The 12,776-nt window shown below is 56.4% G+C and overlaps 1 protein-coding gene across 2 annotated transcripts in view; it reads right to left on the bottom strand.

Moving 5' to 3' along the window:
• Nucleotides 1–8,057, bottom strand: part of COL8A2 (collagen type VIII alpha 2 chain) — a 30,868-nt gene extending 22,811 nt beyond the window's left edge. Inside the window, exon 1 of one of the 2 annotated variants that reach the window (XM_034961275.4) lies at nucleotides 7,406–8,057. In XM_034961275.4, coding sequence (XP_034817166.2) covers nucleotides 7,406–7,998 — 593 coding nt within the window. In that variant the 5' untranslated portion in view covers nucleotides 7,999–8,057. Of the gene's footprint in view, nucleotides 1–6,679; nucleotides 6,858–7,405 lie in introns of those variants that run through there. The other variant, XM_063608833.1, reaches the window with a different exon arrangement.
• Nucleotides 8,058–12,776: the final 4,719 nt, after the last annotated feature.

The following is a 12,776-nucleotide window of genomic DNA, read 5'->3' as shown; positions in this document are numbered from 1 at the left end:
TCCCTTCCCCGATGTTAACCGTTAAGAACAACGGTGTCTGCATCCCAAGTTCATTGTATGCACTGGACATAGCACTAGGCACACTCCTGGCACTACTGACTCCTGTAACCCTGGAAGGTTGGAACTGCTGTCCCATTTTACTGAGGAGGAGCACTGGGTCCCAGAGAGGTCACATCCATTCTCTAAGGAAACCAGGCTAGGAAGTGAAGGAGGTGGGATCTGAACCCAGCTCTGCCTGGCCCCCAGGTGGCTAAAGCCCTGTATACCTGGGCTCCCTGAAGACCTCAGCCACGGGCCCTGCCCCCTACTCCTGCTCTACCCCACCTGTGCTGCCTCAACCTAGATGGCACCAGGGACAGGCAAGGCTGGGAGCAGAGTGGGCAGCTACTATCAGGTGCCTCAGGAGTCCACTCCAGTGGGCCAAGGCCCCCTCTGTCTTACAAATAGGAAGCTGGGGTGAGTGGGTAAGCCAGGGCGGTGCCTGAGCCGACTTCAATGGGACTCTGTTCTTAACCTTCACCCCCAGCTGCCTTCCCTAATCCCCTCCTGGAGCCCCTCCCCTGGCGACGTCTCCCCTTTGCACAGAGCCTGCCGCTGTTGGCTAAATCCCAGACCAGATGTGGGTGGGACAGTCTGCACCCCCCGCCCCCCACCCCCAACCAGCTTCTGAGAGCTGCAGGGTTCCAGAGAGGCTGGCCAGGGCCTCAGGCCCGCTTCCCCATTCCAACTTTCCAGACTGAGGTGCTGATGGCCATGAGGTGAACAATTGGCTCCTGCCAGAGATGGGGCTCATGGGAAAATTTCCCATTTCTGAGCTCCTACTACGGGCAGGCTCTGGACTAAGAGTCTTGCTTTAAAAATCATGTCGGATTAAGAGGACCTCTCTGGAGCCCAGCTGCATGCATCCTTATCTCAGCCCTAGCTCTTACTAGCATGAGACCTCCACCTGGGCCTCAGCTTCTTCATCAATGAAATGGGAACTCCAGGCATTATTTACTCCCGTAACCCTGGAAGGCTGGAACTGCTGTCCCATTTTACTGAGGAAGAGTGCTAGGTCCCAGAGAGGTCACATCCATTCTCCAAGGTAACCAGGCTAGGAAGTGAAAGGGGTGGAATCTGAATCCAGTTCTGCCCAGCCCATATAAAGCTGCCCAGCTCAGCTTCACAGAGCATTTGTGAGGATTAAACAAGTTAATTTTGTGTAACGGACTCAGAGCAGTGCTTGGCATATAGGAATCCTAAATAAATATGCCCTATTATAAATATAATCACTGGCCTGGCACAGTGGTTCATGCCTATAATCCCAGCACTTTGGGAGCCCGAGGCAGGCAGATCACCTGAGGTCGGGAGTTCAAGACCAGCCTGACCAACATGGAGAAACCCTGTCTCTACTAAAAATACAAAAATTAGCCGGGCATGGTGGCGGGTGCCTGTAATCCCAGCTACTTGGGAGGCTGAGGCAGGAGAATTGCTTGAACTGGGGAGGTGGAGGTTAAAATGAACCGAGATCGCGCCATTGCACTTCAGCCTGGATAACAAGAGCGAAACTCCGTCTCAAAAAATATATATATATAAATATAAATAAATAAATAATAAATAAATAAATAAAATCACAATGACACCTCTCAACAGCCCTGTGAGGTTAGTATTATAAACTCGATTTTACAGATCAGAAACCGAGGCTCAGAGAGACGTCATTTGCCCAAGTTCCCCCAGCCAGGGAAGGATGGTCCCAGAGCTTGGCCCCAAGCTAAGCAAGTCCAAAGATGAGGACAACCTTCTGGCTCCCCCAAGCTGAGGCATGGTGTGTACTGGGGTGAAGGTCGGTCCCCTGCACCCCCTCAGTCCCTCCTGCCTGACCCCCAGGGGTTCCAACCCCAATCCAGCCCCTGCTGCCGCTGCAGGAGGGGGCTCTGCATTCCTGGCTAAGCAGCCGGATTTGCTGTGCTCCAGGAACTATGAAAAGAATGCTTGCCATGAGCAGAGCCGTGGTCGCCTGTCAGGGAGCGTGGCCTGGAGTGCCCACGCAGAGCTTGGTGGCAGCCAGCACAGTGGGAAGGAAGGAGGCTAGCCAGAAAGGAGAACTTCCAGGTGGTGGGGGCTGTGGACACTGGACGGGTGTGGAGACCAAAGAGTTGGCCACCTGGGATCTTTCAGGAGAGAACTGACCCCTCTACCCCGCAATCTAGGTTTCTCCTCACCACAGGCTGTAAGGAGAGGCAGGCTGGCACTGCTGGCCCAGCTCATGGATGGGGTTACACAGACTCAGAGGAAAACTCTCCTGAGGTCACACAGCAGCCAGTGGCAGAATTGAGACCAGAGGCCAGGACCCCCAGCTCAGGCCCCGCCTCTTCACAGAGGCTTCCCTCCCTTGCAGGACCCACCAGGGACCACCAAGGGTTCCTAGATAATAGAAAATACCATCCCAGCCCTCACGGTTCTGGGCTCTCTCTGGGTCTGACCTTCTCATGCCTGCTATTCCTCTTTCCCCCTCCACAAAAAACCCCTTGTGCTATGAAAATGCCCCACACACTGTAGATGTACGACAATTGAGATTCCATTCCTTTTGGGAGGCTCAGGCGGGCGGATCACTTGAGGTCAGGAGTTCAAGATCAGCCTGACCAACATGGCGAAACCCCGTCTCTACTAAAAATACAAAAATTAGCAGAAGTGATGGTACACATCTGTAATCCCAGCTACTAGGGAGGCTGAAGCAGGAGAATTGCTCAAACCCAGGAGGTGGAGGTTGCAGTGAGCCAAGATTGCACCACTGCACTCCAGCCTGGGTGACAGAGAGAGACTCCATCTCAAAAAAATAAATAAAAAGAGGACGGGCACAATGGCTCACGCCTGTAACCCCAGCATTTTGGGAGGCCGAGGCGGGCAGATCACAAGGTCGGGAGTTCAAGAACAGCCTGACCAACGTGGTGAAACCCCATCTCTACTAAAAATATAAAAATTAGCCAGGCTTGGCGGCGTGTGCCTGTAATCCCAGCTACTCAGGAGGCTGAGGCAAGAGAATCACTTGAACCCGGGAGGCAGAGGATGCAGTGAGCCGAGATCATGCCATTGCACCCCAGCCTGGGCGACAGAGCGAGACTCCGTCTCAAAAAAAAAAAAAAAAAAAAAAATAGAGAGGAAGGAAGGAAGGAAGAAAGGCCAGGCATGGTGGCTAACACCTATAATCCCAGCACTTTGGAAGGCCAAGGTGGGTGGCTCACTTGAAGTCAGGAGTTCAAGACCAGCCTGGCCAACATGGTGAAACCTTGTCTCTACTAAAAATACAAAAATTAGCCGGGCCTGGTGGTGCACACCTGTAATCCCAGCTACTCAGGAGGGTGAGGCAGGAGAATCGCTTGAATCCAGGAGGTGGAGGTTGCAGTGAGCCAAGATCGCGCCACTGCACTCCAGCCTGGGCGACAGAGTGAGACTCCGTCTTAAAAAAAAAAAAAAAGACCAGGCATGGCACGGTGGCTCACTCCTATAATCCTAGCACTTTGGGAGGCCAAGGCGGGTAGATCATGAGGTCAGGAGTTTGAGACCAGCCTGGCCGATACGGTGAAACCCCATCTCTACTAAAAATACAAAAATTAGCTGGGCATGGGGGTGTTCACCTGTAGTCCCAGCTACTCAGGAGTCTGAAGCAGAAGAATGGCTTGAACCTGGGAGGCGGAGGTTGCAGTGAGCCGAGACCATGCCACTACACTCCAGCCTGGGCGACAGAGCCAGACTCTGTCTCAAAAAAAAAAAAAAAAAAAAAAAAGTTGCTGTTCTAATTCCTTCTTATTGGCCAGGCACAGTGGCTCACCCCTGTAATCACAGCACTTTGGGAGGCCAAGGCCGGCGGATCACCTGAGGTCAGGTGTGCAAGAGCAGCCTGGCCCCATCTCTACTAAAAATACAAAAAATTAGCCGGGCATGGTGGTGGACGCCTATAATCCCAGGTACTTGGGAGGCTGAGGTAGGAGAATCGTTTCAACCTGGGAGGTGGAGGTTGCAGTGAGCCAAGATCGTGCCACTGCACTCCAGCCTGGGTGACAAGAGCCAGACTCTGTCTCAAAAAAAATTAAAAAAAAAAAAAAGAAAGAAATCACAAAACCCAGTAAGGTTCCCTCTGCTCCATGTCCTTTGAGGGAGGGCAGCCTTTGTGAGGAAGGGCACCTGGGCCTGGGATCCTGGCCTCTGTTTCGATTCTGCCTCTGGCTGCCGTGTGACCTCAGGTGAGTTCCCCTCTGAGTCTCCATAACCCCATCCATGAGCTGGGCCAGCAGTGCCACCTGGCTCTCCCCATGAGGCACTAGCCCTCCGCCACCCCCACATGTGACCTCTTCTTCCCCTTCAAAAGCCAGGAATCCCAGCCCATCCAGGCTGCATGGGGATAGTCAGCCTCCAATTCAGAACTTTCCAAGAATCTGAATGGAAGCACGGCCAGGTCCTCCCCAGTCCACTCCCAGGGTCCAACCAGAGAGGCGGAATGGACACTGATCGGAAGATCTAGGTGCTGTGCCCCCATTGCATGTGTGACCTGGAACTACTCCTCACCTCTCTGCAGGCAAAACAACTCTGGAGACCAGTACAGCATTCCCATTTTAGAGATGGGGAAACTGAGGCACAGAGCTGGGAAGTCCTAGATCTGTCTGACTCCCAATGCCAGCTCATCTCCACACAGCACATGCTGCCTTACTCAAGATCTGCTGTCCACACTCCACCCACTCTGGAAATGCCCTCAGAACAAAGTGGGCCTGGAATTCTCTTTCTGGGAGTCAGACTTCCATGACTGGTACTTGGGCACATGTGTGTCCACATATGGCCTCGCAAACCCACCCAGCCTTCAAGGCTACACTCAGCCTCCAGCTCCCAGTCATCTCAATTTATCAGACCCCAGCGCCAAACCCACATCTCCCCTGCACCTGCCTTCTCTGGGGACAGGCCACAGCCATCCAGTGCAAGGCTTCTGGCCCCATCGCCAACTGGCTTACTCCTTTCCATCTACTTCTTCCTCTCATCCCCATGGCAACCGCCCACTTCATCCCCCGTCACCTTTCTCCTTAAACTCTGCCCAGCCTCCTCTGTGATCTCCCTTGCCTCGAAGATCCCCCCTTCATCCTTGTTCCCCAGAGCAGCCAGAGTGATTCCCAGATTATATCATTTGCAGCTCACACCCTTTCTCTGGACAGGGCCCTTAGAAATCTGACCTCAAAGTCATGAGTCCCTCCCACTCCCCAGTGTGATCCAACAGTGCCCATTACTCCCATTACTCACTGTCCCTGAGAGAACCCTGAAGCTTCCCCCTCCACACCTCTGCACGAGCTGTGCCCTCAGCCAGGAACACCCTCCCATTCATCCTTTCCACCCCCTGCACCTGTCAAAATTATCATCTTCGAAAGCCCTGGCCAGATTACCTCTTAGGTGCCACCTTCCCTGATCTGCACTTTGGCTCGCATGGTGCCCCTCCTCGGGTACCTAGTAGGGCACCGTGAGACCACAGCCACACCCCAGAGGAGAGGCTGCTGTGTCTCTCTCGTTCCTCCGACCCGACACTAATTTCCTCCTGCCACGGATGGGACCAGCGCATCTGAGACCCCACTTCCCTGTAAGAGGTGCCCCATCCCTGCCACTGAGAGTTCTGGAGCGGGCTGGGGGGCCAGCAGGGCAAGGAAGCTGGGGCTGTGCGTCCTTTGTTCCGGCTCAGGCAGGAGCAGAGAAGGTAGTGGAGTACAGGGGCTCAGGCTGACAGCCCTGCTTAGTATCTTTCTCCTCCCTCTTGCTAACAGACACATTCACTTCCATATTTTCTTTCCCCTTCCTCTGAGCCAAAGAGCGGAAATTCTCATTTTCACTGTGGTAGACGAAGTGAAACCAGAGAAAGAGACCCTGGTGAGTGTGTCTGGGTGTGAGCGTATGTGTGTGTGTGCCGTCCTGTCTGAGTATGTCTGGCTGGGCCACGTGGGGCCTGCCATGTGTCTGTAGGAGTTTGGGTGTGTGTGCATGTGTCCGCCTGTGTCTTGTGGTGGTGTATGTTTCATTAGAGGAGGGTGTCCGCATGAATCTAATGAATGTTTGGGTCGGTGTGTGACTGTGCATGGCTCTCAGAAGGGTGCAAGGCTGTGTGTGGCTGGGTGAGCATGTCTGTGGTTTCTCCTCATTATCATCTAGGGTCATTGTGTGTCCAAGGGTTTGTAGGTGTTCACCAGTCCACTGGGAAGCCAGTGACAGCACCTGTGCCCTGATGCAGACCACCAACCATGGTGTCTCTCCAGAGATCACCAACTCCTGCCCTGCGGCCCCATCTGCTTGGGGCAGTAAGGATCAGTCGATCTTAGCTCAGTCCCCAGAGAGGAACCCCAGGCTGCCTGACCCTCCAGCCATCTAGCTCCACGGCCCCCAGATTTTTCAAATGCCCAGTACAGCTGCTGGGAGGCTGTCCTTGCCAAGGGGACTCTGCTAAGAGGAGTGGATGGGCCCCTGCTGCCAGCCTGAGCAAGAGGTACTGATAGCAGATAGGAGGGATGATTTCTGGTTGCTCCGGCACCCCTAAGGAGGTCAACCGCACGTCTGTGTCAGGAACCCAGCATGGTCTCACACAGGCACACACACGTGCGTGCACACATACAACCAGCAAAGTTTTCCCCATGGCAATAGCGTTCCTGGGCTCTCTGGCTGAATAGCATTTCTCTACCTGGAGGATTTCCGGGGCTAGGGTGGCTCCAGACCCAGGGCAGAGACACTGGGAGGTTGTTCTGGGGCCCTGGGACCCCAGTCCCTCTTGGCCAGGCAGCGGCCCCTCACCCCCTGCAAGTCTCAGTCTGGAGCTGGGGGGATGCTGAGCCCCTGACAGGAACATTCCTGGGAACTTGTCTCCAGTTTGGGGCGAGGGGACTGACAGGGCACCTAGAATAGGAGGAACCTGGGGGCTAAGGCAGAAAAACCTTATAACTGGAAGGTCTCCAGCAAATCAGCAATGTCAGAGAGATAGGGGCAGGAGTGAGAGCGGGGGGATGCTAAGGCCCCTCACTCCCTCCTCTCTCCTCCACTACCCTGTGAAGGCGGCTTTTTTATCCCCACTTTACAGGTGGGACGGGAGATCGGGAGGTGGTGACGCGCCCAGAGCCACATCGTCGGGGGTTGCACCCGGCACTGTCTTATGCTGGAGCCCTCGCTTCTGGGAGAGGAAGGGAGGAGGGGGCTTTACTGGGATCCTGCCGGGGAGGGAACGGGGCACAGGGAACGGGATGGTCTCCCCCATTCTAAGGCGACCCCCTGGCCCGAGTCCCCCACCGCGTCCCCACCCCGGAGTCCGAGGCGCCGGCCCTGCTATCCCGCATGGTGTTGGGGGAAGCCCAGCCCAGGTCTTGCCCTCGGAGCCCCCCAGCCCGAGCCCCGGTGCCCGCCTCCTCGCCTTTACCTGCGGGCGCGGCCGCCGGGCGCCGCTCCCGGCCCTCGAGGGCGGCCTGGGCGGCGAGGGCTCCGGGCAGGGGCGTCCGCGGCTGGGCGGGCGGCGTTGGGGTCCGGGGTCCGCGCCGGCGGGGTTCCGCGTCGCTCTGCCGGCCGCCCCTCGCGGCTGCCGGAGTGGGCGGGCGGCAGGAGGGGTGCGTCGGGGCGGGGCCTCCGCCCTCCTCTTTCCACAGCCACGGCCAAGGCCCGCGCCCCGCCCGGCCCAGCGCGCCCAGCGCGGACTCGGACGGCTGCCTCCCTCCCCGACACCCACGCCGAGCCCCCGCCACACACGCGCTCCCGGGCGGCCCGCCCCCATCCCTCCCCGTCCACCTGACCCGCGGCTCGGCCGCCAGGGAGTCCGCGCAGCCCCTGCCCTCGAGGGGCCACCTGCTTGTGGGGACGGACGCGGCTGCTGAGAAGGACGGCCAGGCGTGGTCCTGCAGGGAAGGGGCAGCTCGGGCTGGTGGCCCCCAGTGAGGAGTCCCCAGAAGGCTGCCTGCAGACGTGACCTCGGTAGGCTGAGCCCGGAGGACTCACAGGGGCCAGTCGTGGCCCGCACATTCAGGCTTTAGGGCATTGAGCCGGGGTCACAGAGGCAGGCGGGAGCAGGCCAGACCTCGTCCCCCGGAAATGGGGAGTCACGGAAGGCTCTGGAGCAGGGCAGTCACGTGGTCGGATTTGTGCTTTGGAAAGAGCCTCCCGAAGCTGTGTGGAGGAAGATAGAGGCAGGCCACCGAGGAGGCTGCGGGAATACCCTGGCATGGTCCCATGAGGTGCACAGTGAGGGGGAAGGAAAGGGAGGGCCCAGTGTGAGGGGAGTGAGGAGGCGAACTAGGCAGAGTTTGGGCGAGGGGCCTAGGAAGAGGCAGTGTCAAGGACAGTGCGCAGGCTTTGGGCTAGGCCTGGGGGCGGCAGGGTCTAGGAGAAGAAGGAGGACGGATGTAATGAATTGGATGAGCCTGTGGGACTTCCATGGATCCGGAAGGGAGGTGAGAGTTCTGGGATAGCGAGGAGGAATCCACGGTTTGCAGATGGCGACTGATGCCATAGAATAAGGAGCGGGCCCAGGGAGGCGGGCAGGGCGCGGGCAGGACACTCATCAGCATTCACGGGGCTGCCCAGGGAGAGGGGTCGGCAAAGGAGACTGAGAAGGTGGCAGGGACCGGGAGAGCAGTGTCCCAGAAGGCAAAGGCAGAGTGCTTCTAGAAGGCCAGGGAGGCCCACGGGATGGGCTGTCACAGAAGGACATTCTTAGGGACAGCAATTAAGGGTTGGAGGTTGGGGTGGGGGTAGGGGCAGTAGCCAGGCAGCAGGGGAGAAAGGAGGAGGCAGCAAGTGCAGAGGGAAGGGGAGATGAGGTCAGGAAAGGATTTTGGGGTGTGTGTGTGTGCATGTCTGTGTGCGTGTGTGCATGTAGGTGAGTGTGGGTGTCTGTGTGTGCATGTAGGTGGGTGTGGGCGTGTGTGTGCGTGCATGTGTGTGTGCGCGTGCCTGTGCGTGTACGTGTAGGTGGGTGTGTATGTGTGTGTGCATGCATGTGTGTGTGTGCGTGCCTGTGTGTGTGTGTGCATGCGTGTAGGTGGGTGTGGGCATATGTGGAGGTATGTGTGCTTGGGTGTGCGAGTGTGTGTGTGCGCGCATGGGTGGGGGGTCAGCATGTGTGTAGGTGTGTGGAGGGGTGGGGGTGTGTATTTGTGTGCGTGTGGGGAGGTATGTGTGCGTGGGGGGGTGTGGGGGGGTGTGGCTGCCTGTGGGTGTGTGGATGTGGCTATGTGGCTTTGTGTGGGTGTGTGTGGCTGTGTGGGTGTATTGTAGCTTTGTGTGTGTGGCTCTGTGGGGGGGTGTGAGTGGGAGTGTGTGTGGGAGGGGCTGTGTGGGGGGGTATGGGTGGCTGTGTGTGTGGGTGTGTGGGTGCCGCTGTGTGTTTGTGGGTATGGGGGTGTGTGTGGCTGTGTGTGGGGATGGGAGTGTGTGTGTGGCTCTGTGTTTGTGGGTGTGGGTGTGTGTGGCTGTGTGAGTGTGGGTGGGAGTGTGTGTGTGTGTGTCTGTGGGGGGGGTGTGGGTGGCTGTGTGTGGGGGTGAGTGTGGCTGTGTGTGTGTGTATTTTCAGTGGGAAAGAGCAGAGCCCTCACCAGGTCCAGGAAAGGAGCAGGGAGGGCCCCAGGCTGTCTCGGGTCAGGGCCCACCCCCCTCAACCTTCCCCCTCCTGCTGCCTGCCCTCTGAGGGCCTCCCACTTTTCTGTCCCCCTGCCAAGGTACACACCAGCCCCGCCACTCCACAACGGGGCCTCTCACCCTTACCTACCGTCAGAGCCTGGCCCACTCCATCCCACCCGTCAGAATTGGGGGCAATTGCCAGGGGTCTTTAGGTCTGGCCTCCTGGCCTGAACTACAGGGGAGCCAGGCTGGGGCACTGCCCAGAGAAGGGAGGGGGCCTGGCTGGCAGGGTGCCTAGGAGGACACCGACTGAGGGGAGATTGCAGAGTTCTGACCCTGAAGCTGGTGTGGAAACCAGACCCTGCATGGGGATCTGATGGGGGCTGAGTGTGCATGGGGACGGGCTGGGAGGGGGTGGGAGCTAGGCAGCAGGGACTAAAGGTTGACAGCAAAGACCCTGGAGTTAGACTGCCTGGGTTCAAATCCAAGTGCCACCACCTACCAGCCACATGCCATTGGGCAAACACTTAACCTCTGATGCCTCAGTTTCTCCATCTGGGAAGCTCTCATAGGCATGTTGTGAGGATGACAGTCAATCCATGCAGAGCACTTCACTCTGAGTGTGAGCTGTTTAGAGAGAAGGGAGGGAGCGCTGCATGAAGTGGGGCCTGGTGACACAAACGGGCAAGGGAGGGGCATGCTTTGTGGGAAAGGGACTCCCATGGGCTTCACACCCACATTCAGACACAAATTCAGCTGGTCCCCCACTCAGATCCCACCCCTGGGTCTCCTGACTCACTCCTTACACTTTTCCTGGGGCCCTCAGGCCTGATTCTATGAGGTACACACCTGTCCCCAATCCCCTCCCTTTCCCCCCAACCCCTGCCCCACCTGCCCCTGCCCAGTGCCTTGCAGGGAGGGAGGGCTGCAGCTCCTTCTCCTTTCAACCAGCCCTGGACGCCAAGTCTGGGCCCTGTCCCTTGGCCAGATCCTGTGGCCCTGGTGTTCATTGGCCATCAGGCGCCTCCCCAACCCCAAGGGGGCCTCAGCTCCCCATCCCCCAGTAGAGGCTGACAGCTGTGCCATGATCTTGTGGCCGCTGTCTCCTTATCCACCAGCTATTTGCGCAGAGGTCGTGGACTCTCACACCAAGGCTTATCTCTTGACAAGGCCAAACTCCCAGCCAGACTCCTTACCTGCCCCTGCCAGGGGCTTCCACCTTGGCCTGTCTCTGGTGGTGTCTGGATATCGATGGGTCAGCTCTGCCTATGATCATCTGCTGTGTGGCCTTGGGCAAGTTGCTGCCCCTCTCTGGGATTTAGTTCCCGCAGCCACGACAATCAGAAGCTGGCCAGTGAGGCTTCAAGGACTGTTCTAGGCCTGGACAGGGGTATCAAATGGGGTGGGTAGTTAAACTGAACCAGACGCAACATGTAACTTTCTAGCCCGGCCCCTGGCAGAGTCAGCTCTGGCACCAGCCTAGTGGTTCAGACAGTGGGCTGAGGAGTCCAGCAGACCTGGGTTTGGATCCCAGTACTGCCTCTCTGTAGCTGTGGGCAAGTGACCTCATTTCTCTAAAACCTCAAATTCCTCCTTTATGAAAGGTGGATAACAGCCCCTAATGATGAACAGGAAACACTCACAGGGCTCTTGCCTCATGCCAGGCACTATTCTGAGCACTTTATGTGGATTAACTCATTTAATCCTTATAACAGCTCTTTGAGGTTGGTCTCCTTATTGTCCCCACTTTGTAGATGGGAAAACTGAGGCACAGAGGGCTTAAATCACTCGGTCACTCATGGCCACACAGCTGGGAAGTGAGAGCTGGGATGTGGCTCCAGGCAAGCTGGCTCACCCTCTTCCATTTTCCTATTTGTGCTGTCAGGTCTCTTAGAAGAGATAGTGAGCTCCGCCTGTAATCATAGCACTTTGGGAGGCCGAGGCAGGCAGATCACAAGGTCAAGAAATCAAGACCATCCTGGCCGATATGGTGAAACCCCGTCTCTACTAAAAATACAAAAATTAGCCGGGCGTGGTGGCATGTGCCTGTAGTCCCAGCTACTCGGGAGGCCGAGGCAGGAGAATTGGTTGAACCTGGGAGGCAGAGGCTGCAGTGAGCCGAGATCGTGCCACTGCACTCCAGCCTGGCGACAGAGCAAGACTCCATCTAAAAAAAAAAAAAAAAAGACGAAGAAGAAGAGATAATGAGGCCGGGTACGGTGGCTCAAGCCTGTAATCCCAGCACTTTGGGAGGCCAAGGCGGGCAGATCACGAGGTCAGGAGTTCGAGACCAGCCTGACCAACATGGAAAAACTCCATCTCTACTAAAATACAAAATTAGCTGGGCGTGGTGGTACATGCCTGTAATCCCAGCTACTCGGGAGGCTGAGGCAGGAGAATCACTTGAACCTGGGAGGTGGAGGTTGCGGTGAGCCGAGATCGCACCATTGCACTCCAGCATGGGCAACAAGAGCGAAACTCTGTCTCAAATAAATAAATAAATAAATAAGCTGGATGTGGTGGCACACTCCTGGAATCCCAGCTACTTAGGAGGCTGAGGTGGGAGGATTGCTTGAGCCCAGGAGTTCGAGGCTACAGTGAACTATGATCATGTCACTGAACTCCAGACAGGGTAATAAAGTGAGACCTTGTCTCTAATAATGATAATAATAATGTTAGTAATAATGTTATAATAATAATGTTAATAATGTAATGTTATAATAATAATGTAAATAATAATGTTAGTAATCTGGCCAGGTGCAGTGGCTCACACCTGTAATCCCAGCACTTTGGGAGGCTAAGGTGGGTAGATCGCTTGAGGTAAGGAGTTTGAGATCAGCCTGGCCAACATGGTAAAACCCCGTCTCTACTAAAAATACAGAAATTAGCTGCGCGTGGTTGTGGGTGCCTGTAATCCCAGCTACTTGGGAGGCTGAGGCAGGAAAATCGCTTGAACCTGGGAGGCGGAGGTTGCAGTGACCTGAGTTAGTGCCACTGCACTCCAGCCTGGGTGACAGAGCGAGACTTCGTCTCCAAAAATAATAATAATAATGTTAGTAATCCTTATTACTATTACCTTATTTTCCTATTCCTTCTAAATTTCTACTGATCTGCCAATAAGAAACCCTCTGGGTCCCAACCACCCCAGGTTGGAGCCTGGGAGGTCCTGGATGGGACCCTCC

The sequence above is a fragment of the Pan paniscus genome, chromosome 1, assembly GCF_029289425.2.
Source record: "Pan paniscus chromosome 1, NHGRI_mPanPan1-v2.0_pri, whole genome shotgun sequence".
Lineage (NCBI taxonomy): Eukaryota > Metazoa > Chordata > Mammalia > Primates > Hominidae > Pan > Pan paniscus.
Note: the sequence above shows the minus strand (reverse complement) of the source record. Positions and strands in the feature narration are given on the sequence as shown.